The sequence below is a fragment of the Pristiophorus japonicus genome, chromosome 18 (genome assembly GCF_044704955.1).
Source record: "Pristiophorus japonicus isolate sPriJap1 chromosome 18, sPriJap1.hap1, whole genome shotgun sequence".
NCBI classification, from domain to species: domain Eukaryota; kingdom Metazoa; phylum Chordata; class Chondrichthyes; family Pristiophoridae; genus Pristiophorus; species Pristiophorus japonicus.
The window spans coordinates 87,147,581-87,170,766 of record NC_091994.1 but is presented as its reverse complement, the minus strand read 5'-3'; the positions used below and the strand labels follow the sequence as shown (position 1 = coordinate 87,170,766).

The 23,186-nt window shown below is 43.3% G+C and overlaps 1 protein-coding gene across 1 annotated transcript; it reads left to right on the top strand.

Annotated features, from left to right (window-relative positions):
* Positions 1–457: 457 nt before the first annotated feature.
* Positions 458–23,142, top strand: utp3 (UTP3 small subunit processome component). Its single transcript, XM_070860237.1, has 16 exons — positions 458–501; positions 1,094–1,190; positions 4,957–5,013; positions 7,159–7,215; positions 8,374–8,491; positions 9,148–9,222; positions 9,891–10,012; positions 11,781–11,933; positions 12,965–13,036; positions 13,138–13,178; positions 13,844–13,940; positions 14,365–14,544; positions 15,157–15,278; positions 20,300–20,366; positions 21,077–21,184; positions 22,945–23,142. Exons 1-16 carry the CDS (start codon positions 488–490, stop codon positions 23,032–23,034), a joined length of 1,470 nt encoding a protein of 489 aa, XP_070716338.1. The 5' UTR covers positions 458–487; the 3' UTR covers positions 23,035–23,142.
* Positions 23,143–23,186: the final 44 nt, after the last annotated feature.

Here is a 23,186-nt window from a genome sequence, read left to right as displayed (position 1 = left end):
CCAAGGGGGACCCGTCCACCCACGGGATCCCTTTCAAATGGGGCAAACTCACAATAACCTCGCGTTAACATTACATTATATTATAATTTATTATCTAACGTGAAGGTTTCTTTGAATAATCAACTGGATACCTTTCGGCCTTTGAAATAGACTGTGGGCGAGCTTGCTGCCCCCCTCTGCCAGTTGCAATGAAATAGTCCCACGCATACCGGAAGTTGTCCGGCTCGAGAAAAGTTCCGGGTAAGTGAATATAAACACAAAACAAAATATTGAAGATGTTGTAAATCCGGAAATATAAAAACAAGAAAAAGATGGAAACGACCAGCGGGTCCGGGGAAAAACAGCAGTCGACGTCTCAAACACTTGGGCCTTCCTCAAGACGAGTAAGTGAGTCCGGCGCTCGCGCAGGGGGGCGGTTATATTTCACCAGTGGGGTTGGCGAAAGGATTAAGGGAGGGACCAGCGGCGCCTGCTGTTGTTTGTGAGCATGTGGACGCGGCGGTAAGGATTAGGCCGGGAATAGGGGGGGGAACCGAGGGAGGTGTTGGGAAGGAGGGAAAGTTCCAGAGAGCGAGGCTGTGCTCCGGCTTTTCCGCTGGTTGGATGCTCCGGTTATTTATTTCGAGCCCGTTTATTATAATCTGTTGTACTCGGAGCTGCTGCTTCATCCAGCTGTAACTGTGGGTGAGACTCTCGCCCTCAGAACCTGGGCACACATCCAGCTCAGACTGATGGAATGAAAGTCTCCCCTGCCCACCGATAGTAAAGGTCATAGTTTCAGGTAGTCAGCCAAGTTGCCAGTGGGTAGGGCCCGCAGCACAAAACTCTCATTTGACACTACGAAGACTGCAGGGGGCTTTATTATGTAACTCACTGCTACACCTGGTCTGTAAATGGTCCTGATATTCTATGTAAATGACAACAAAATTCTGCAGAAGAATATAAGTCTAAGAACATGTAAATCTGACTAGGTTTTGTACCAGTGTCATTATGCATGGGAAGAACATAATGTTATCCATCGGTCTGTATTTGTAAATCTACTGATGTTGGCGCTGTCTATAGTCTTGCTTTTGAATTATTGACCACTTTGCAGGAGGTCCAGCAGAAAGAATCCCAAGCAGCAGCAGCAGCAAGTGGAGGATGATAGTGATGACCCTCAGGCCTACAGCAAAATACCAAATCCAAATGTTGTGAGTATTATAGGGATGAGTAAATTTTTTAAATAACTTGGGGTGAGCTCATATATTTTAGTAATTTGAATTGGTGTCCTTGTGACTTAAAATCTTACGGATTTAGACAGAAGTAACGGAGCGGGTTCACGGGAATAGTGCGGTTGATGATTGGGTGGGGTGTTGCAGGATCAGTGCTGGGACCCCAACTATTTACAATCTATATTAATGACTTGGAAGAAGGGACTGAGTGTAACGTAGCCAAGTTTGCTGACTATACAAAGATGGGAGGAAAAGCAATGTGTGAGGAGGACACACAAAATCTGCAAAAGGACATAGGCTAAGTGAATGGGCAAAAATTTGGCAGATGGAGTATAATGTTGCAAAGTGTGAGGTCATGCACTTCGGCAGAAAAAAAATCAAAGAGCAAGTTATTATTTAAATGGAGAAAGATTGCTGGGGGTACTTGTGCATGAAACACAAAAGGATAGTATGCAGGTACAGCAAGTGATCAGGAAGGCCAATGGAATCTTGGCCTTTATTGCAAAGGAGATTGAGTATAAAAGCAGGGAAGCAGGGTACTGGTGAGCCCACACCTGGAATACTGCATGCAATTTTGGTTTTCATATTTACGAAAAGATATACTTGCTTTGGAGGCAGTTCAGAGAAGGTTCACTAGGTTGATTCTAGAGATGAGGGGGTTGACTTATGAGGAAAGGTTGAGTAGGTTGGGCCTCTACTCATTGGAATTCAGAAGAATGAGAGGTGATCTTATCGAAACGTATAAGATTATGAGGAGGCTTGACAAGATGGATGTTTCTGTTGATGGGAGAGACTAGAACTAGAGGGCATGATCTTAGAATAAGGGACCACCCATTTAAAACTGAGATGAGGAGAAATTTCTTCAGAGTTGTAAATCTGTGGAATTCGCTGCCTCAGGGAACTGTGGAAGCTGGGACATTGAATAAATTTAAGATAAAAATAGACAGTTTCTTAAACAATAAGGGGTTATGGGGAGTGGGCAGGGAAGTGGAGCTGAGTCCATGATTAGATCAGCCATGATATTGAATGGTAGAGCAGGCTCAAGGGGCCGTATGGTCTACTCCGTTTCCTATTTCTTACGTTCTTAGGTTTATGATGTATATGTGGACTTTCAAAAGGTGTTTGACAAAGCGCCACACGGGATTAAAGGGACAGTGGCAATGTGGATGCGAAATTAGCTAAGGGACAGAAAGCAGAGAGTAGTGGTGAACAATGTGCCTTTAAGCTGTGCAGCTGCCCAGCACTCGAAGGGTCCCACACAAGCCAGTGAGCCAGCTTTTAAATTGAGAAAACGTGCAAGCAAGGTCTTTTGAATGGGCCACACAGCCTGTTAAAGGGGCTGCGGGCCCAAAGAAAATTACAGGGAACATCGGAGGTGATGGGCTGTTTTTCATACCGGAGGACAGTATATCCACGCTATCACTAAGGCCACCTATTTCCATCTCTGTAACATTGCCCGACTCCGCCTCAGCTCATCTGCTGCTGAAACCCTCGTCCATGCCTTTATAGCCTCAAGACTTGACTATGCCACTGCACGTCTGGCCAGCCTCCCATTTTCTAACCTCCATAAACTTGAGATCATCCAAAACTCTGCTGCCCGTGACCTAACGCGCACGAAGCCCCGTTCGCCCATCACCCCTGGGCTCCTTACCTACATTGGCTTCCGTTTAAAATTCTCATCCTTGCTTTCAGATCCCTCCATGGCCTCGCCCCTTCCTACCTCTGTAATCTCCTACAGCCCTACAATCCACCGTGGTATCTGTGTTCCTCCAATTCTCCCTCTTGAACATCCCGATTTTAATCGCTCCACCATTGGCGACTGTGCCTTCAGCTGCCCAGGCCCTAAGCTCTAGAATTTCCTCCCTAAACCTCCGCCTCGCTTTCCTCCTTTAAGACGCTCCTTAAAACCTACTGTCCTAATATCTCCTTATGTAGCTCGGTGTCAAATTGTGTTTGATAATACTTCTGCAAAATGTCTTGGGATGTTTTACTGTGTTAAATGCGCTATATGAATGCAAATAGTTGTTGTATACTATGAGGTTTACCACGGGTCTGTTTTGGGACCATTGTTCATTTCTGATTTATATTAATAACTGGTACTTGGGTATATAGGGCATAATTTCAATGTTTGGCGATGGCATAATTTCAATGTTTGGCGATGACTCAAAACTCAGAAATGCAGTAAACAATGAGGAGGATAGTAACAGACTTGAGGAGGATAGTAACAGACTTGAGGAGGACATAGACTGGTGAAATGGGCAGACACATGGCACATGGCAGATGAAATTTAATGCGGAGAAGTGTGAAATGATACATTTTGGTAGGAAGAATGAGGATAGGCAATATAAACTAAATGAAGCAATTAAAGAGGCTAGAATTGGACACCCAACAATCTCCCTGCTCTTCTTTAACTTGTCGTGGAGCCGTCAGAACTTACAATTTGAATATCAACATCATCTGTAATTGGTTGCACCCAACCTCCATAAATTGCAACCGGTCCAAAACACAGCTGCCTGTATCCTGTCAAACACTAAGTTCAGCTCACTCATCACACCTGCCCTACAAGTTTCTTACCCCCCCTCCCCCCCACACACACACAAGCCCATTCAATTTAAATTCCTAGTCCTCATCGTCAAATGCTTGCAGAGCTTAATTCCATTCTATCTCTGCAAACTCCTCCAGCCATTCATCGTCTCCTGCACCTTTCAGTCTTCCAGCTCTGACCTCCGATACATCCTCCTCCCTTCGACACCACCGACGGCAAAGCTTTCAGTCACCTCAGCCCTACTCTCTCCCATGGATTGATTTTTTTTTGCCCATTTATAATTTCTTTGTAAAGTGCCTTGGGATGTTTTATATGTTGAAAGTGCTGTTTAACTGCAAGTTGTTAACCTTGTCTTTTTTGGTGCGAATTTTATTTGAGATGTGCTCATAAAGGTGAAATACAGGAAAGTGTTCTCAAATATTCAGCATTATCCTTTCCTGATGCTTTTGTATTTAATAGCATTAGTTTATAGCCACACTGCTGTATTCTGCTCCAGGTATTCTGCGTTTTGAGAGTAAGCCAAGAATGGACAGAACTCCCACCCTGAGGATGATTTAAAATTGCTTGAGGTTGAGTTAACAGTAAAATGCGTGGCTCCTGTAGATGTGTCTGTGTTCACAGATTGTTGTTTCTATATGAAGAATCAGGTAAAGAATGAAAGTGGCTTCTGGGAACAAAATCGAAACTTCCCTTTAATATCCCTCGGATGAAAGTTTAAATGACATTTTATATAGTAATAAGGTTTACAGCAGTGTATCTGTGGGGCAATGGCAAGCGAACTCTTCCCAGAAGGGCAAGGGAAATCAGATGGGATCATACTTGCACCCCTTCTGGCAACTGTGATGGAGGCCTTGGAGCAGGTCACACACTTTCAGTCGGTGTTGTTTGGCTGGGAAACCAAGGGGATTGGGATGGCAATCATTTTCTTAAAGACCTGAAACAGTTAAATAATTAAAGTTCCCCAGTGTGTGTCATTGCATGGTTTATATCGCTGCAGTGGTATTCACAATTATCAACCGTCTTTGAATTTTTCATGATCAATTTTCTCCCAATACCGTGCTTCTAGACAATTGGCTGCCATATTGGGGGCAGATGGGGATGGGACGACGATGTGTGTAATTGTGACAATTAAGTGGAAAGTAGGGCAGCTACAGTTCTGTTTGACATGAAAGCACTCATTTCTTTTTCTCCCCTTTGTAGAACTCCTCGGAATATTTTAATGATGATGTGGATGAATTTCATCAGAAGAAGCTCAAGGTGAGTTTGAAACATTACACATGACTGTAACCCTTTGCAGTCAAGAAAATGATGTGTTGCTAACACAGATGGGATTGTGTGTTAGTTGATCTCCCATGGTATTGTTTGGGGAATCAAAACAAGTGTAATCTTCAGGTGAAGCAGGGTTAGAGGGTGGGGAGGGATGGACAATAATGGAAGTTCCTATTAAATAGCAATAGCTCTGGCAATTTGGGGAGCAGAGTTGGTTACATAAGAACATAAGAAATAGGAGTAGGCCATTCGGCCCCTTGAGCCTGCTCCGCCATTCTATAAGATCATGACTGATCTGATCTTGGGCTCCGCTCCACTTCCCTGCCCGCTCCCCATAACCCTTCAACTCCCTTATCTTTCAAAAATCTGACTATCGCCGCCTTAAATATATTCAATGACCCAGCCTCCACAGCTCTTTGGGGCAGAGAATTCCACAGATTTACAACCAATGAGAAGAAATTCCTCTTCATCTCAATTCTAAATGGGCGCCCTCTTATTAAACTATGCCCCCAGTTCTAGATTCCCCCACGAGTGGAAACGTACTCTCAGAATCTACTTTATCGAGCCCCTCAGTAATTTATTTGTTTCAATAAGATCACCTCTCATTCTTCTAAACTCCAATGAGTATAGGCCCAACCTGCTCAACCTTTCTTCATGAGTCAACTCCTTCATCTCAGCAATCAACCTCGTGAACCTTCTTTGAAGTGCCTCCAATACAAGTATATCCCTCCTTAAATACGGAGACCAAAACTGTACGCAGTACTCTAGGTGTGGTCTCACCAATACTCTATACAGTTGTCACCAATCTCATGGTCTACAGGGCTGTAGTAATACCCGCCCTCCTGTATGGCTCAGAAACACGGACCATGTACAGCAGACACCTCAAGTCGTTGGAGAAATACCACCAACGATGTCTCCGCAACATCCTACAAACCCCCTGGGAGGACAGATGCACCAACGTTAGCGACCTTGTCCAGGCCAACATCCCCAGCATTGAAGCACTGACCACACTTGATCAGCTCCGCTGGGCAGGCCACATGGTTCATATGCCAGACACGAGACTCCCAAAGCAAGCGCTCTACTCTGAATTTCTTCATGGTAAACGAGCCAAAGGTGGGCAGAGGAAATATTACAAGGACACCCTCAAAGCCTCCCTGATAAAGTGCAACATCCCCACTGACACCAGGGAGTCCCTGGCCAAAGACCGCCCTAAGTGGAGGAAGTGCATTCGGGAGGGTGCTGAGCTCCTCGAGTCTTGTTGCCGAGAACATGCAGAAATCAAGCGCAAGCAGCAGAAAGAGAGTCTGGCATACCAGTCCCACCCACCCCTTCCCTCAACGACTATTTGTCCCACCTGTGACAAAGACTGTGGTTCTCATATTGGACTGTTCAGCCACCCAAGGACTTATTTTAAGAGTGGAAGCAAGTCTTCGTCAATTCTGAGGAACTGCCTATGATGATGATGATACACTTGTAGCAGTACCTCCCGGTTTTTATACTCCATCCCCCTTTGCAATAAAGGACAGCATTCCATTTGCCTTCCTGATTACTTGCTTTTCCTGCACACTAACGTTTTGCGCACAAGGATCCCCAGGTCCGTCTGTACTGCAGCATTTCGTAATCTCTATTTAAATAATAATTTGCTTTTTTATTTTTCCTGCCGAAGTGGATAACCTCATATTTTCCCACATTATAGTCCATCTGCCGACTCACTTAGCCTGTCACTATCCCAGCTCGGCTATATTTCAGGTCGGTGACCTTTCGCCAGAACTCACATTAACTCTGTTTCTCTCTCCAAGGATGCTGCCTGACCTGTTTCCAGCATTTTCTGAGGTTTTTTTGCACATGGTATTTTGTCCTGTGGTTAGATATGTGCATTGTTACAGACTTTTCAAAGTGAAACAATGAGTCGTTAACCAAAACTTTGCATGTGTGTGATTTGGGGGGGGGGGGGGGGTGGTGGTGGAGGGAAGGGGAGGCATTTTTATAGAAGGTAATTTTAAAGGAAATTGGAATGCATTCATTTGCCAGTTTTTCAGCAAAATAATATTAGTGCTTTGATGCTCGGGTGCAGACATTTTAAACCCAGATAATGCTTATTGTTGGTGCTGGCGCTGACATTTTGTGTTACAGAAGCTGCTGGATGATGGAGTGGTGCTGGACAATGCGAGTGAAGACTCAGCGGGCGAGGTGGGTGTGACCAACTCTCCTGGGCTGACACTGGACCCTGTGGCGGCTGCAGGATCTCAAAAAATCTTACTGATTTGTCTCTGTTGGATAAAGAAAAAAAAACTTCTAAAAAGGTCTTGCAATGCATCCTCTTTGAGATGGGAAGGCAGGATTCCACTGGAAGGAAAGAAAGGCACAATTATATAGCACCTTTCACGGCCTCCGGACATCCCAAAGCGCTTTACAGCCGATGAAGTCTTTTGAAGTGTAATCACTGTTGTAATGTAGGTAATACAGCACAGCAAGGTCCAACAAACAGCAATATGATAATGACCAGATAATCTGTTATGGTGATAGTTGAAGGATAAATATTGGCCAGGAGACTGGGAGAACTCTTTGAAATAGTGTATGGAATATTTTATGTCCACGAGAGAGCAGACGGGGCCTTGGTGAACACCAAACGTCTCATCTGAAAGACAGCACTTCCGACGGTGCAGCACTCCCTCAGTACTGCACTGGAGTCAAACTAGATTTTTTTTTTTTACTCAAGTCTTTGGAGTGGGACTTGAACCCACAACCTTTTGACTCCGAGGCGAGAGTGCTCCACTGAGCCACAGTTGATACGGAAGATGCTGTGTCTATACAGGGCAAGTCTAGTGAGCTGATTTTTGACAATGATCGTGACTTCTGCGAATTCCTCGACTCCATTAGAAGGTAGAGTTGGGTTTCCCGTTCTGTGAAGAACAGGTGGTGGAACCTCTTGGATTACCTGGGGTAGTACCACTGCCACTTGTCAGTCCCTCCTAAATCCTACAAGAATGTTCCATTCTCTCGAGGCAGTGGTCAGGCCCTTTTATAATTTTCACTTCCTCCCATCTGTTTCATAATCTTAATGCCACTTCTTGATTTACTGCGCCTTCTCTCCACACACATTTTAGCTTTGGTATCTTGCACTGTTGAACTCTTCACTGGGTGTGAATTAGAAGGAAACTGTCCATGCGTTCTTGTGTTTGTTGCTATTGTTTCCAGTATATAGTGCCTTCATCTTCATTTCCCTTGGGTTATTACGTGGCATAAATATATTGATAGAAATTAATGTAGTGACAAACAATTAGCATTCCCGCCCCCCCCCCCCCTAATTTTTGCTATTTGATCTACTTATTGTGTCCTTTTAAACAGGACGAGGTAATGCCCCTGGAGGTTCCTGACTCTGATGATGATGCGGAAGATGAGGATGATGCGGAAGATGAGGAAGAGGTTGACATGGATAGTGACCTCGAGGGCAAATTGGAGGCTGGTCAGTGTAGTGCTGCAATGCATCAGATTTTATATACTGCATCCAGTTTCAGCAAAACTCCAGTTACTTTCCACTCCCCATTCTGGAATTCCATTGGGCAGGATCACCTCCAACGGGGGAAATCCCTGTGATTGCAGGGAGGGGATTGATGAATTGGTCCAGAGCCATAGCACCAAAATATCAAGTGCTGGGGTACTCTCACTCTTGTACTTCCCACTAGCTTTTATTGAAGCCCTGCAGATGAGTGCTGTAATGACCTCTGGTGGCAGAAACTGCATTCTGCAATACAAGAAGTAAATAGAACCAAGTAATCCCATCTAACGTTAAACAGATGCCATTTACATGTCTGGCCGCTCTCAAGGAACAGATTCCTGGCTGAGGAGTGAGGTTGCCATTCCCATTTCTTCTTGTTGATATCCATCACAAATTACATATTTATTAAATTCTACAAGATTTTCTTCTAAATGTTAGTATTTTTTTAGAAACTGATATTGCCAAACTTTCTTTTGCTATGCTTATGAATCATCTGACCTGGAAGCTTGCATCTCTACCTAAAACTGTACCTGGTGAAGTACCAGAAACTGTTCTGCTGCAGGCACTGAATATTTCCTTTACAGTAAAATTCACTTTTGCTTCACTTGGTTTTTATGTTGCAGGCCTTCCCAACGTGTTGGCCTGGGGTCAGAAGAAGAAGGCCTATTACAACACAGACTATGTCGACGAGCTACCACGTAAGTATAGTAACTTCCCCTCTTGATCCATCACACAATGCGTGTAACAGAATTGTAAACTAGTCCTTTATAGACAAATTTCTGATTTTTGTCTTGCATATACTGCACAGAGAGCATCCCTCCCCACTCTTAGAATTAAAAATATAGCAGATCAATTATCACCAGAAAGGGGAAATGGGCTCATGTTTCAGATGGACCTTTCGTCAGAACTGGCAACACTCAAGTCACTGGCTATGTCATTTGATGTGAGCTAACCTATGCTGGGATGTATTCATTCATTTGTTCCCGGGCTGGTTTCCTCTCTTTCTTGGAATGTGACCTGAGGTGCTTTGTATGAGCACCGGTGAGAATGATGTCTGACTGTATTGATACTGTGTGTCGTTGAAAATGACAACAAATGGGGACGCATGACCCCTTGCATGTTCGGCAACATAATGGAGTTTGCAGGTATTGTTGCTTCTCGTTCTCCAGTACGAGAGATTGAACCTCCCAAGTTTTAGTGCCAAGTTCTCTCTCACAATCAGTCCAGTTTCCTCCTAGAAAGTCATAATCTTGCACTTTCTGTTTTGCATCTCACCATCCTGGTGAGCATTTACTGGTGTAAGCAGGGAGATGCAGGAATTTATCATGGTGAGATCCTCAGTATCTGCTTGTTTACACACTTGCAGGTGGTAAGGGTCAGGAGGTGGCACTGGCAGAAGCTGAGGAGGAGGAAGAAGAGGCGATGAAAATTCAGAAACGGTTGGCAGAGAATCTGACAGAGGATGACTTTGGACTCGACCTTATTCAGGTAACAGCAGCAGAGATTGAGGTTGAAAAGTGGTTTTGGCACCGGATTCAATGTGGACGCAGATTCCCCTCTTCACCCTTCCATCAACTTATTTTTGATTTAATTGAAGTAATGTTTGACCATTAGATATCACTGGTGTGTTTCTTTACTACATGTTTTTTTTTTTTAAAACAACTACTTAGTATAGGCTTTCTGCTTCCTCTCATCCCCTACCACTGGATTTACGGCGCATCTCCAGTGCGGCTTGACTTTCATCTGCTTTTACAATGCTTGTTTGACGCCCGCCGTATTTCTGGCATGCAATGCCTTAGAAATGTGTCCACCCACATGGGCAGGCGCGGTTTGTCCTGGTGGAACCGACCCATAGAAAGTGGCGGGAACAAGGCAGAGTGATTACCTGAGTCTAATTTCTGCATCTGCCTGTCCGATCTGGCAAAAAAAATCAACTGCGAGTGGTGGGTGTGGTGGGGGAAGGGAGCCCGAGCCACTGTGTCCTATAATGTGAGATCCAGCCATGTGTCATCCTGACATTTGTAATCATTCTCTGTTTGAACACAATGTATGTTGGGTGACATTGTAATCAGGGTCTAAGTGTAAGACTTGCTATATTGTGATTTGATGAACCAACATTTGCTCCCGTGTCCCTTTTCAGACAATCATTAGAAAAGGCATCAGAGCAGTCTGGAATGATTCCCCCTCTTTCTCTTTCCCCCCGCCCTAGTCTCCCTATAAAAATTGCTTGGTGTCTGTTTTGTGCACCTTCTGCCCTATCCTGGCTGTAATGTTGAGGTCCCCATCACTCTCTGCTCTTCAAAGGATCATTGAGCTGCAGTGACCCTAGGTCTCCTTTTATACTTGCGTTGTATGTTATAATAACATGCACCACAAGTGTCCCGTCCCCCTTACCCCATCTGATCCTCCCATTAATATGAATTGTGCTGTTGAACTCTGTCTGAAGGTGAGGAATGAATCACACTACATGGAAATAGGTCACAGGCAGCACGTACAGGGAGAGTGCCTTGTGTGTTTTAAATCCACACTGCACCTGAAGCACAACCCTTTGTGTAGCAGTTAGCTCAGTTCAATACTGGCTATGGTATCTGAGTGCTGTTGCTAAATTTGAAGGGTTGCGAGCTCTGGTCCATGTAAAATAAGCAATGCTGTTTTCATCTTTAACCATTCTTTTATGTGTCTATACATGAATTTTGAGCTGTAAAACTCGAGCTACTGAGGACTAGATTGCAATTACACAAGCTTGCTTCACTGAGAGCCTTAAATAACTATCTAAAAGGGATCTTCATTTCCCCATTTTCTCAGCTGCACTTGTCTGTAAATCCTAGAGATGAGAGAAGCTCTGTACTAGTGCAATATCCCTCTGTCCAGAGACTTCATCTCCACTGTTGGTGCTGGATTTAAGGCACAAATCCCAAAAAGGAAAGGCTTTTTGTTCCTTAAATCTGATTTTTGCCCCTCTCCCATCAGTTGATCTTTATCAGATGGGAGACTACAATTGGGCTCAGTGCACCTTTGTATAGGATGGAGGGAAATTGGCCATGATTCCTGCTCTTTCTGATTACCGTCCATGCTGCAAGGTTTGTGTGGATATCGGGTGAGAAGATATCCTGCCAACACGTGCGCAGATGCAGAATGAGCAGTGGGGTGAGGCATCTTGAGGACTGCCAGCACCCATGACACTATCTCAAAGGAGACAGTGTTTTCTAGAAATACAGGGGGGCAGATTTCATTATTTGGAGTGTTTTTGTCACAGGCATTTGCCCAGGAGCAGGAAGCAGAGAAAGGAACAGAAAAGGATCCGAAAATCAAAAAAGATTTGAAGAAAATGTCCCAGAAAGAGAAGATTAAACTACTGAGGAAAGAGTCGCCAGAGCTTCTGGAACTCATTCAAGACTTTAAAGCAAAGGTCTGTAAAGCTTCTCTTGGTTTATTTATCTGTTTTGCTGTGTTTCCTGGATGATGTTAGATAGCATATAGAAAAGATTAAAAATAAATAAACATGAAGTGTAATAAAACAGTTTTTTAAAAAAAACTAGCCAGGAGTTGCGCAGCCAAAAATGATTTCACTGGGAGCTCCTCATCTGTGATGTAAAGATTATTGACCGGAATGTGACTGCTTTCCAGTACGGATTTTCAGAGCACTCTGGAGTGATACGATGCTCATTTAGGCCTACTGTCCTTGCTGCATTCCACGTCACATCTAATCTGTGAACAGGCTGGATAACTTTTGCAGACAGGAGGCAGTTGCTTGGCTGATCCTACCTCTAGATGAGAAGAGGTCACCCAATCTCTCTGGTATCAATGCTGTAGGAAGATGGTAAGAGGAGCGAAAATAGCTGAAATGGAATCTTGACTTTAATACACAGGATTTGCCTCTTTCCAACATTGCCGTGAATTACAGTTTGTTTTTGGGGATTAGTAATGTGAACACTATTCCAGGTTGACTCTTAATGTTCTTTTTGTCTGAGTATAACTGCCGGTTATAAGGAAAATTTGGCAGCAGCTCAATTTTCAGGAAAGCACAGATTTGGGGTTCGCTGCTGAATCCATACGCTTTTACAACTTTCAAAGATAGCTGAATTTTAAAAGTTTTTAAAATTCCAAAATGCATCTTCATCCTGGATAAGATGCATATTTGGATGTCGACTGTCTTTTTTTTTGATCAGTTGCCACAATCTTTGGTGTGCAGCCTCTGAGATGTGAAATTGTGTGATGGTAATACAGTCTCCCAGATTTATTTTCCCCTTCGCACAAGGTGCCTGACTTTTGTAACCATCAATCTTCCCCTTAGGAAGTGGCTTAGGAAGGCAGAAAGCATGGGCATTCCTGTTTTAGATACTTGTGGGCTACTTGTTCGGACTGTGGATTGACATTAAGACTGTCGGTGATAAGTTTCTCTGAGAAGCAGTACATTAGTTTCTGATTTGTCTCTTGCAGCTTGCAGAATTGAGGGATGAGCTGCAGCCACTGATGTTGATGGTGCAGAGTGGGAGGATTCCTGCAGGGAAGGTATGATGGGAACAAAAGAACCACATGTGGCAGGGAGGGGACAGAGGGGTGTACAGGCTGTCTGGATCAAACTGCAATAATTGTTCTCCCTTTATTCACAGGGTGCCAACTATGTGCAGACAAAGTACCATCTGTACCTGAAGTAAGTTTCTTTTGTAGTACTTTGGTGAGTGTGTGCCCTTTCCAGGGAATAATGAGGTGGGAGATCAACCAGATGCTATAAATAGCGGGTGTCCAATATGTTGGCCACTAGCCACCATATGTGGCTAATTGGGAATCCAAATGTGGTTAATTGCATTTTTGATTACTAAATAAACAGTAATGGACACCTTGTGATCTCAATACTCGTATTCGCATGGTGTATGCTTGTGTCATAAGATCCTTTCACCTTTTTGTGCATTTGATGATGAGATGAAAAGCAGAGTGTCTTAAGTGTTTTTTTTTTAATTTGTGTGTGTGTGTGCACTTTACTTCCTTGGTTACTGCTTGTTGGTTATCTGCTAAAATGGTGTGCGCCACAGGTGAAAATGTTGGACTTCAGCACCATGGAAACTCCAGCAACATTGTAGTGGGGAGCTGTCACCGTGGAATAACCACTGATGAGGAAGAATGGGGATATCTTGAATTATGTCTGAGAACTATATATTTAAAATACTGTACATGGGTAGGAAGTACTGTATATAGAAAATAATTTGCAGTGCCAACAGTAATGTCTTGCAGATCTGCAATTTTCTACACTTCACTTTTTCTGTTTAAACTTTCAAACACCATTTATGATTTATTTGTTAATATGTCTCTGATCTGTAGCTACTGCACAAACGTCAGTTTTTACCTGGTACTGAAAGCAAAGCGGATCCCAGTGCACAACCACCCAGTGATCGAGAGACTGCTTACGTATAGAAATGTGAGTATTGCACAGTTTAACTGCTCCAGGGTCTTTAGTGTTTTGTAGCTATTTGTTGCCTCGTTTTTACAGTTTTCCTTGCACCTCTCACTATCCATGGCTAAAACCACGGGGACAGCCTGCGCTCATCTTTCTGTCTGTCATTCAGAACCTAGCCATTAGGCAGTGAATAAGACGAGTCCAGGGAAGCTTCCCTCTGATTGTTTTATTCTCTCTTAACCTTCTCACCCAACCACCAGCAAACTCAAAAGAAGTACCTCATTCACTGGGCAATAAAAACCTCTAGTTGGGTTACTGAAGAATTCATACTATACCCGGTGGTTAGGGATGGGAGATTCCCAGCTAAACAATGCCAGGGTTTAAAAACAAATTGTGCAGATTTCTCTCTTCCAGGAAGTGACAATTGTGTGTTTTCTTCTTGCAGCTGATCAATGACTTGGTTGGAGTGGATGAGAGGCTGTCATCTGAAATCCAGCAGCTATTGAGCCAGGCTGGTCAAGAGCATGGATCAGTTACAGAAAAAGATCAACCCGTCTCCAAGGTGAAGAAAGCGCCGACTCGACTGAACAAACAACTAAAAGCTGAACAAAGAGCAGAAGGAAAGGTAAGAATGGAGGAGGCTTTCGGAGATTAGCAGAGACAGAATCCAGATTTGGGGGTGAACTGTTACCGTTAGTTGTGTACAGTATACAAAGTTTGGACCCATCTCTTGAGGGTGACATAGATGGAGCTGTGCCTAGGATTGCGATCACTGTATTTTCATGTAAGTTTAATATTGAAGCTGAGACTCCAGTTTCAGTGAGTTCTGACAGAATGAATCTGTCCCTTGCAGTCCTACTGATTATAGTATGTTGGATTTAATAATTGGAAACTTTAATTCAAAAGCTTTCCCAGCTTGTGTTAATTTCACTCAAGGAGTAAGTTACCTAAAAGTGTACAACGTACACACACCAGCCATAATCGTATCAGACAGTGAGGCAGAAAGCAGTTATAAAAACTGCAGCGTGTCAGAGAGAGAGACTAGTTACAAAAATAAAACAAAATTGGAAGCAGTTCCCCTTTAAATAGATTTTCTCAATGTTTGGGAGTGTGAAATGTTAACACAGGGATCTTTTTCTCTAAACATTGCTTTGAATAGACATGTTTGGCTCACTGAGTTATGTTTTTCTGCCTTTCCACACATTCTTGAGTTTACGGGATTAATGATTTGATGCAGGTCACTGATCGGAAAATCCCTGCAGACTCCGAGTCTGATGCTGATGAAGAAGCAGCATTCCAATATTATAAGGAAATGGAGAAGAAGCTGACCCAGAAGCGAAAGAGAATGCAACAGGATGGGTACTGATTGTTTATACATAGAGTATACATTCATATTCATGTGTTTTAAAACATGTCCTGGATTGAGGTATCCTCTAAACAGGAGCGTGGCTGTCAGGGTATGCACTACACACCACACGAGAGTGAGCTTCCTCAGTTATTTACTGGGGTAAGGCACCATGCATACAGTATTAAATCATAAGCACCCAAAAAAAACAGGCGCTGACTCGGGAAGAAATGACTGATGCGGTGGAGGCAGAAATGCAGTACATGTGCATATTAACATTTCAGAAGGATTTTGTCAAGGTACCACACAGGACCCTATTGGAGAAGAGTAAAGCATATGGAATTGGGGGAAGGTAACAACTTAAATTAAAAACTGATTTGGAAGAGAGGAAACCTGAGAGAAGGAACTAAGGGCAGTTTCTCAAGGTGATTGGAAGTAGGTAGCGGTGCTTCACGCCGTTCTATTCTGGGACGGCTTCTGTTCACTGTAATTAGTGATTTGGATATAGGGCTAGAGGGACTGGTATCCAAATTTGCAGACAATACTAAAATGGGAGGCATAGTAAATAATTCTGAGGACCAAATGAAGCTGCAAAGGAATCTTGAGAAGATGAGGGAATGGTTTAAAAAAAAAAAAAGTGAGATGGAATTCAATGTCAGTACATGTAAATCTTGGTTTAAAAAAAAATATATACTATGAATGGGGGAAAGCTGGATGACGTGGATGAGCAGAGTGACTTAGAGGTTCAGGTTCACAAGACATTTATCCTCGGGTGGATAAGGCCATAAAGAAAGCAAATGGAATGTTGGGTTTATGGCAAGAGGTATCAAATATTAAATTTGTAATGTAATGGTACATTTACATAAAGCTTTAGTAAATCAGTTGGATTATTGAGTGTAATTTTGGGCTCTGCACTATAGGAAGCATGTTGAGGCAATAGAGAGGGTACAGCGCAGATTCGCTAGGATGCTGCCTGGTATGAAGAAATATAAATATGAAAAGACTTGAAAAAAATTGGGGCTGTTTTTGTAAGGACCGAGGAAGTCGAGCAGTGATTTGATAGGTGTTTAAAATTATAAAGGGGTGAGACAGAGTAGATAGAAACATACTGGTTCCAATGATTGAACAATCCAGAACCAGCGGACATCAATGTAAGATTAAATGCAAGAGATTTAGGACTGAGAACAGGGGAAACATTTTGTGAGATTGTGGAATGCACAATTGGAGTTTGTGATTGAAGTAGACCATGTCAACATTTAATAGGTTAGATAGATAGTTGAAGAAAAGGTGATTTAAAGAGAGATGAGAACTGGGTAGGCACATGGCATTAGTACTGGTAGGATGGAGGATAAAAACCAAAATGAACTGGTTGAGCCAAACGGACTGTTTCCGAGTTGTAATTCTTAAATAATTCTCCGGTTTGATTCTTGGGTGAGGCTACAATAGGGACACAGCAACTGAATTTAGCATCCCTCAGGCAGTCAGCACACACAATCAATGGGAACCAATACAGGGAGACAGAGGGAAACAAAAAGGAGACAAAAGCAAAAGAGAGAAAGGAGATGAGGAAAAGTGGAGGGCAGAGAACCCCAAGGCAAAGAACAAAAAGGGCCACTGTACATCAAAATTCTAAAAGGACAAAGGGTGTTAAAAAAACAAGCCTGAAGGCTTTGTGTCTTAATGCAAGGAGTATCTGTAATAAGGTGGATGAATTAACTGTGCAAATAGATGTTAACAAATATGATGTGATTGGGATTACGGAGACGTGGCTCCAGGATGAGCAGGGCTGGGAACTCAACATCCAGGGGTATTCAACATTCAGGAAGGATAGAATAAAAGGAAAAGGAGGTGGGGTAGCATTGCTGGTTAAAGAGGAGATTAATGCAATAGTTAGGAAGGACATTAGCTTGCATGATGTGGAATCTATATGGGTAGAGCTGCAGAACACCAAAGAGCAAAAAAACGTTAGTGGGAGTTGTGTACAGACCTCCAAACAGTAGTAGTGATGTTGGGGAGGGCATCAAACAGGAAATTAGGGGTTCATGCAATAAGGGTGCAGCAGTTATAATGGGTGACTTTAATATGTACATAGATTGGGCTAACCAAACTGGAAACAATACGGTGGAGGAGGATTTCCTGGAGTGCATAAGGGATGGTTTTCTAGACCAATATGTCGAGGAACCAACTAGGGGGGAGGCCATCTTAGACTGGGTATTGTGTAATGAGAGAGGATTAATTAGCAATCTCGTTGTGCGAGGCCCCTTGGGGAAGAGTGACCATAATATGGTGGAATTCTGCATTAGGATGGAGAATGAAACAGTTAATTCAGAGACCATGGTCCAGAACTTAAAGAAGGGTAACTTTGAAGGTATGAGGCGTGAATTGGCTCGGATAGATTGGCGAATGATACTTAAGGGGTTAACTGTGGATGGGCAATGGCAGACATTTAGAGACCGCATGGATGAAGTACAACAATTGTACATTCCTGTCTGGCGTAAAAATAAAAAAGGGAAGGTGGCTCAACCGTGGCTATCTAGGGAAATCAGGGATAGTATTAAAGCCAAGGAAGTGGCATACAAATTGGCCAGAAATAGCAGCGAACCCGGAGACTGGGAGAAATTTAGAACTCAGCAGAGGAGGACAAAGGATTTGATTAGGGCAGGGAAAATGGAGTACGAGAAGAAGCTTGTAGGGAACATTAAGACGGATTGCAAAAGTTTCGATAGATATGTAAAGAGAAAAAGGTTAGTAAAGACAAACGTCGGTCCCCTGCAGTCAGAATCAGGGGAAGTCGTAACGGGGAATAAAGAAATGGCGGACCAATTGAACAAGTACTTTGGTTCGGTATTCACTAAGGACACTAACAACCTTCCGGATATAAAAGGGGTCAGAGGGTCTAGTAAGGGGGAGGAACTGAGGGAAATCCTTATTAGTCGGGAAATTGTGTTGGGGAAATTGATGGGATTGAAGGCCGATAAATCCCCAGGGCCTGATGGACTGCATCCCAGAGTACTTAAGGAGGTGGCCTTGGTAATAGCGGATGCATTGACAATCATTTTCCAACATTCCATTGACTCTGGATCAGTTCCTATCGAGTGGAGGGTAGCCAATGTAACCCCACTTTTTTAAAAAGGAGGGAGAGAGAAAACAGGGAATTATAGACCGGTCAGCCTGACCTCAGTAGTGGGTAAAATGATGGAATCAATTATTAAGGATGTCATAGCAGCGCATTTGGAAAGAGGTGACATGATAGGTCCAAGTCAGCATGGATTTGTGAAAGGGAAATCATTCTTGAAAAATCTTCTGGAATTTTTTAAGGATGTTTCCAGTAGAGTGGACAAGGGAGAACCAGTTGATGTGGTATATTTGGACTTTCAGAAGGCTTTCGACAAGGTCCCACACGAGATTAATGTGCAAAGTTAAAGCACATGGGATTTCGGGTAGTGTGCTGACATGGATTGAGAACTGGTTGTCAGACAGGAAGCAAAGAGTAGGAGTAAATGGATACTTTTCAGAATGGCAGGTGGTGACTAGTGGGGTACCGCAAGGTTCTGTGCTGGGGCCCCAGCTGTTTACATTGTACATTAATGATTTGGACGGGGGGATTAAATGTAGTATCTCCAAATTTGCGGATGACACTAAGTTGGGTGGCAGTGTGAGCTGTGAGGAGGATGCTATGAGGCTGCAGAGCGACTTGGATAGGTTAGGGGAGTGGGCAAATGCATGGCAGATGAAGTATAATGTGGATAAATGTGAGGTTATTCACTTTGGTGGTAAAAACAGAGAGACAGACTATTATCTGAATGGTGACAGATTAGGAAAAGGGGAGGTGCAACGAGACCTGGGTGTCATGGTACATCAGTCATTGAAGGTTGGCATGCAGGTACAGCAGGCGGTTAAGAAAGCAAATGGCATGTTGGCCTTCATAGCGAGGGGATTTGAGTACAGGGGCAGGGAGGTGTTGCTACAGTTGTACAGGGCCTTGGTGAGGCCACACCTGGAGTATTGTGTACAGTTTTGGTCTCCTAACTTGAGGAAGGACATTCTTGCTATTGAGGGAGTGCAGCGAAGGTTCACCAGACTGATTCCCGGGATGGTGGGACTGACCTATCAAGAAAGACTGGATCAACTGGGCTTGTATTCACTGGAGTTCAGAAGAATGAGAGGGGACCTCATAGAAACGTTTAAAATTCTGATGGGTTTAGACAGGTTAGATGCAGGAAGAATGTTCCCAATATTGGGGAAGTCCAGAACCAGGGGTCACAGTCTAAGGATAAGGGGTAAGCCATTTAGGACTGAGATGAGGAGAAACATCTTCACCCAGAGAGTGGTGAACCTGTGGAATTCTCTACCACAAAGTTGTTGAGGCCAATTCACTAAATATATTCAAAAAGGAGTTAGATGTAGTCCTTACTACTAGGGGGATCAAGGGGTATGGCGAGAAAGCAGGAATGGGGTACTGAAGTTGCATGTTCAGCCATGAACTCATTGAATGGCGGTGCAGGCTAGAAGGGCCGAATGGCCTGCTCCTGCACCTATTTTCTATGTTTCTATCAGCCACACTGCATCAGAGAAAGGGTTGGGTAACCAGAATGAAAAAGCTATAAATTGGGAGTGAATTTGTCATAACCGGGTTTAGTTTTCATTTTTAAATGCAAGTTTCTAGCTCATCAATGTTCCTGCTCCTTGCCACTTTGCAGTGAACCCTGCTGGATATTTTTGAACATGGGATGAAGGGCTGGATTGGGCTCTTTCTACATCCCTCTGATTAAAATAATCTGCTGAGATTCACTGCCTGGACTCTGACATGAAGAACGGCCACTTGGGAAAGCTACTGGGAACTCCAAAAGCAACACTTTTTTGGGGGTTGGCGGGGGGGGGGGTTTAATTCATTTGAGAAATGATGCAGTTTTGCAAGTTTCTTCCAATCGTGATTTGACCCCCCCCCCCCCCCCCCCCATCTCACACATTAATTACTATTGTATGTGAAATGTTGGTATATTCAAATGCAGTAACATTGGGTTTTGTATTTCAGTGATGAGGATGGGGCTGTGGTAAAGGAAGTGTTTGGTCCCGATGGAAAGAGAAAGATCACATACCAGGTTTCTATCTCGTTTCTCGCATCATGTCATAGTTTGCTATTTGTCTGCTTTAGGTCTGTGTTTTAACCTTTTACTGGACCCACCTGAAGCTGTGATACTTCATAAAGCTTAAATCTTAAGACTACTTTTCCTGTCTCCTTGAATTTTATATTGATGAGGATTGATCGCTCAAATTAAAATACTAAATCTCCACTTATCAAAAGGGCAGATGGGCAGTCGATACCCAGCTCTTTGTGATGCTGTATAATGTTCTACCGGGAAGTGAGCAAATGGCACTTTAGGGGTTAATCTGTATTTCCTCTTTGTTCCTTGTGGGATTGAAGCCCCTTGTTTTCCAACTGCCTGGTTGGATGGAAGCATCCCATGAAGAGATTCCCAGGTCACCATGATCAGAATAATAAGTGTGCAAGCAATCTAATCGAGACTTTGTTACGGAAAATTGACTCTTCATGGTACTGGATAATGTAAATGTGGTAATCACATTAATGTTTCATCTCTCGTGCTGTTGTGCAGAAGATAAACTCTGAAACACATCTTATTCTTTAGTTCAGCAACATGCCCGCTGAATTGGGGCTGGTGATCATCTTGATGCATGTTGCTGCCTGAATTGTGTTCAACTGTTTGAGAGCCTTTTCAGTTTACAGAATATTTGATTGCAAAGATCTGTTATTGTAACCCTGTCTGTCAAAATCTTCTCTGGGTGCTCACAGATCGCCAAGAATAAAGGTCTTACACCCAGGAGGAAGAAGATTGATCGTAATCCTCGAGTCAAGCACCGAGAGAAATTCAGACGAGCTAAAATCCGACGGAAGGGCCAAGTAAGTGAAGGACCCCTTTTGGCGGTTTGAGTTGTTGAGAATGATTTTTTTTAATTAAGAGCCGTTAACATCTCTTAAATATTTAAGTCTGGCTGTGGGAGTATCTCTAGTGCTAGTTACCAGCAGAAGAGACGCCACACATTCTTAAGTGAATAAAATTAGAAATGGCTCCCCTGACAATGAATGGCCTTTGTAGAAATTTCCTGTGAATAATATACTGTTTCCAGAATGGTACCATAAAGGTTAATGTTCAATGGTGCTTTGTTGAATCGAAGTACTATGTACAATTCTTCTTCTGTGCTGCAGTAGAGATACTAGTTTTGGAGATGGTACAGCCAAGGAGCAACTAAATTGATAACTGGGATTGAGAAGAGGCTCCAGAAATTAGAAATAATTATACTTAAGGCTCAAAGCAGACCTTGTTGAAGGTGTACAGACAAACTTAAAAAATTTAGTAATAGTCCAAAGCTGGGGGTGGGGGGGGGGAGAAAGGAGTTATGAGATCATTCAGCAAAGTGCATGAAACAGGAGCCCCGAGCTTGATGGAACACGATGGTCTAAAGTTTGCTGTAGAAGGGCAACTGCTGTGAGTTGGACTTGCCCCTACACCCTTCAGCTCAAAAAAAATTGCCCACAAAGTTGTGGAAAGTGCAAGCTAATAACTACACAGCGAAGGAAACTGGACATCTGGGTCCTGATTGAACAGGGTATCTCCTTAACCAATGAGATTTAAGGATTGGAGAATGAATTAAAAGTGAATTCGGTGTCAAATTGGACAGAGGGAAAGAAAGATTGGATTGAGAGAGAGAGAAGAGACAGCAAGGAAAAGTAAGAAACTTTTTTTAAATAACATTTTTAAAATCGCCTCTGAAAAATTCAAAATCTGAAGGAATGAGACTGCATACTTGTAATAGTTAATTTTTGGTGCCAGAGAGGTTGATTAACTGTCATTAACAGGGTACTTGTGCTTGTTATGACAAAACTTAACTTTCTGTGGTGAGATGAATGAGCAAATATAGAAAGTTCCCCAGAAAATTGGGCAGCTAAGGGCGAGATGCCATTTTGGTGTGGCAACTTTTGGATATTTACATTTTACCGCGCATCTGCTCCTCGTCTGACATTGCCCATTTACCCATAAATAGCGGTGACGCCATTAGCCTTGCTGTTATTTTAATGAATTATGGACCAATATTCATGTAGGAGACTCTTGGCAGCCAAGATAAACGAAACACCCGCTGGTGATCCTGCACTGACTGACACGTGGATATTTATACTGAATCCACATTTCTTGGAATTGACTCGTAACTACTGGTTGGGACTCTCTGGCCCAGAAACATCTGTGGTTCGGCATTAGCTGGGCCTGAGGGAAGAGGAGGGTTTATTTATTTTTTTAAAGTTTCGATTGGCTGGAGCGGCTGTCAGTCAGGGAGTGCGATCGGCGATTGGCTGGAGCAGCTGTCAGTGTGTGCGAGTGCTGAGGGAGCTGCCCGCATGCTGTCGACAGGTACCGGTAAGCGTGACCTGCTGTGGTTTGGAAAATTCTCTGTTCCAGCACCGGTCGGGTCCCAAGGGTGCCAGACCAGAGATGTCCAACCTGTATGTCCTAGTGTATCATACCTCTAATCTAGTTACCTCAATGGGCTGCTCTTTCAGATTGCCCCCCCCAAATTTAACAGCACAAGTTTCTTTGGTGTTGATGTCTCTCCTTTGATCCCAATGCCACAGTTTGCATCAGTCAATGAGGGGTTTTAATTTTCCAGGTACGCGAAGTCCGTAGGGAGGAACACCGATATGGCGGTGAGCTGTCTGGTATCCGTGCCGGAGTTAAGAAGAGCACCAAGCTTCGATGATCTTGCTGCCAGCTATCAAACATCTGCATCTTGAAAATCAGGGGAGTACTCACTCTGCCTCTTTGTAATGTATTTATAAGCATTTAATAAAGAATTTGTACATTTTTACTGTTTGTTTATAACCTGTCAGTAAAGCAGAAGTACTGATTAGC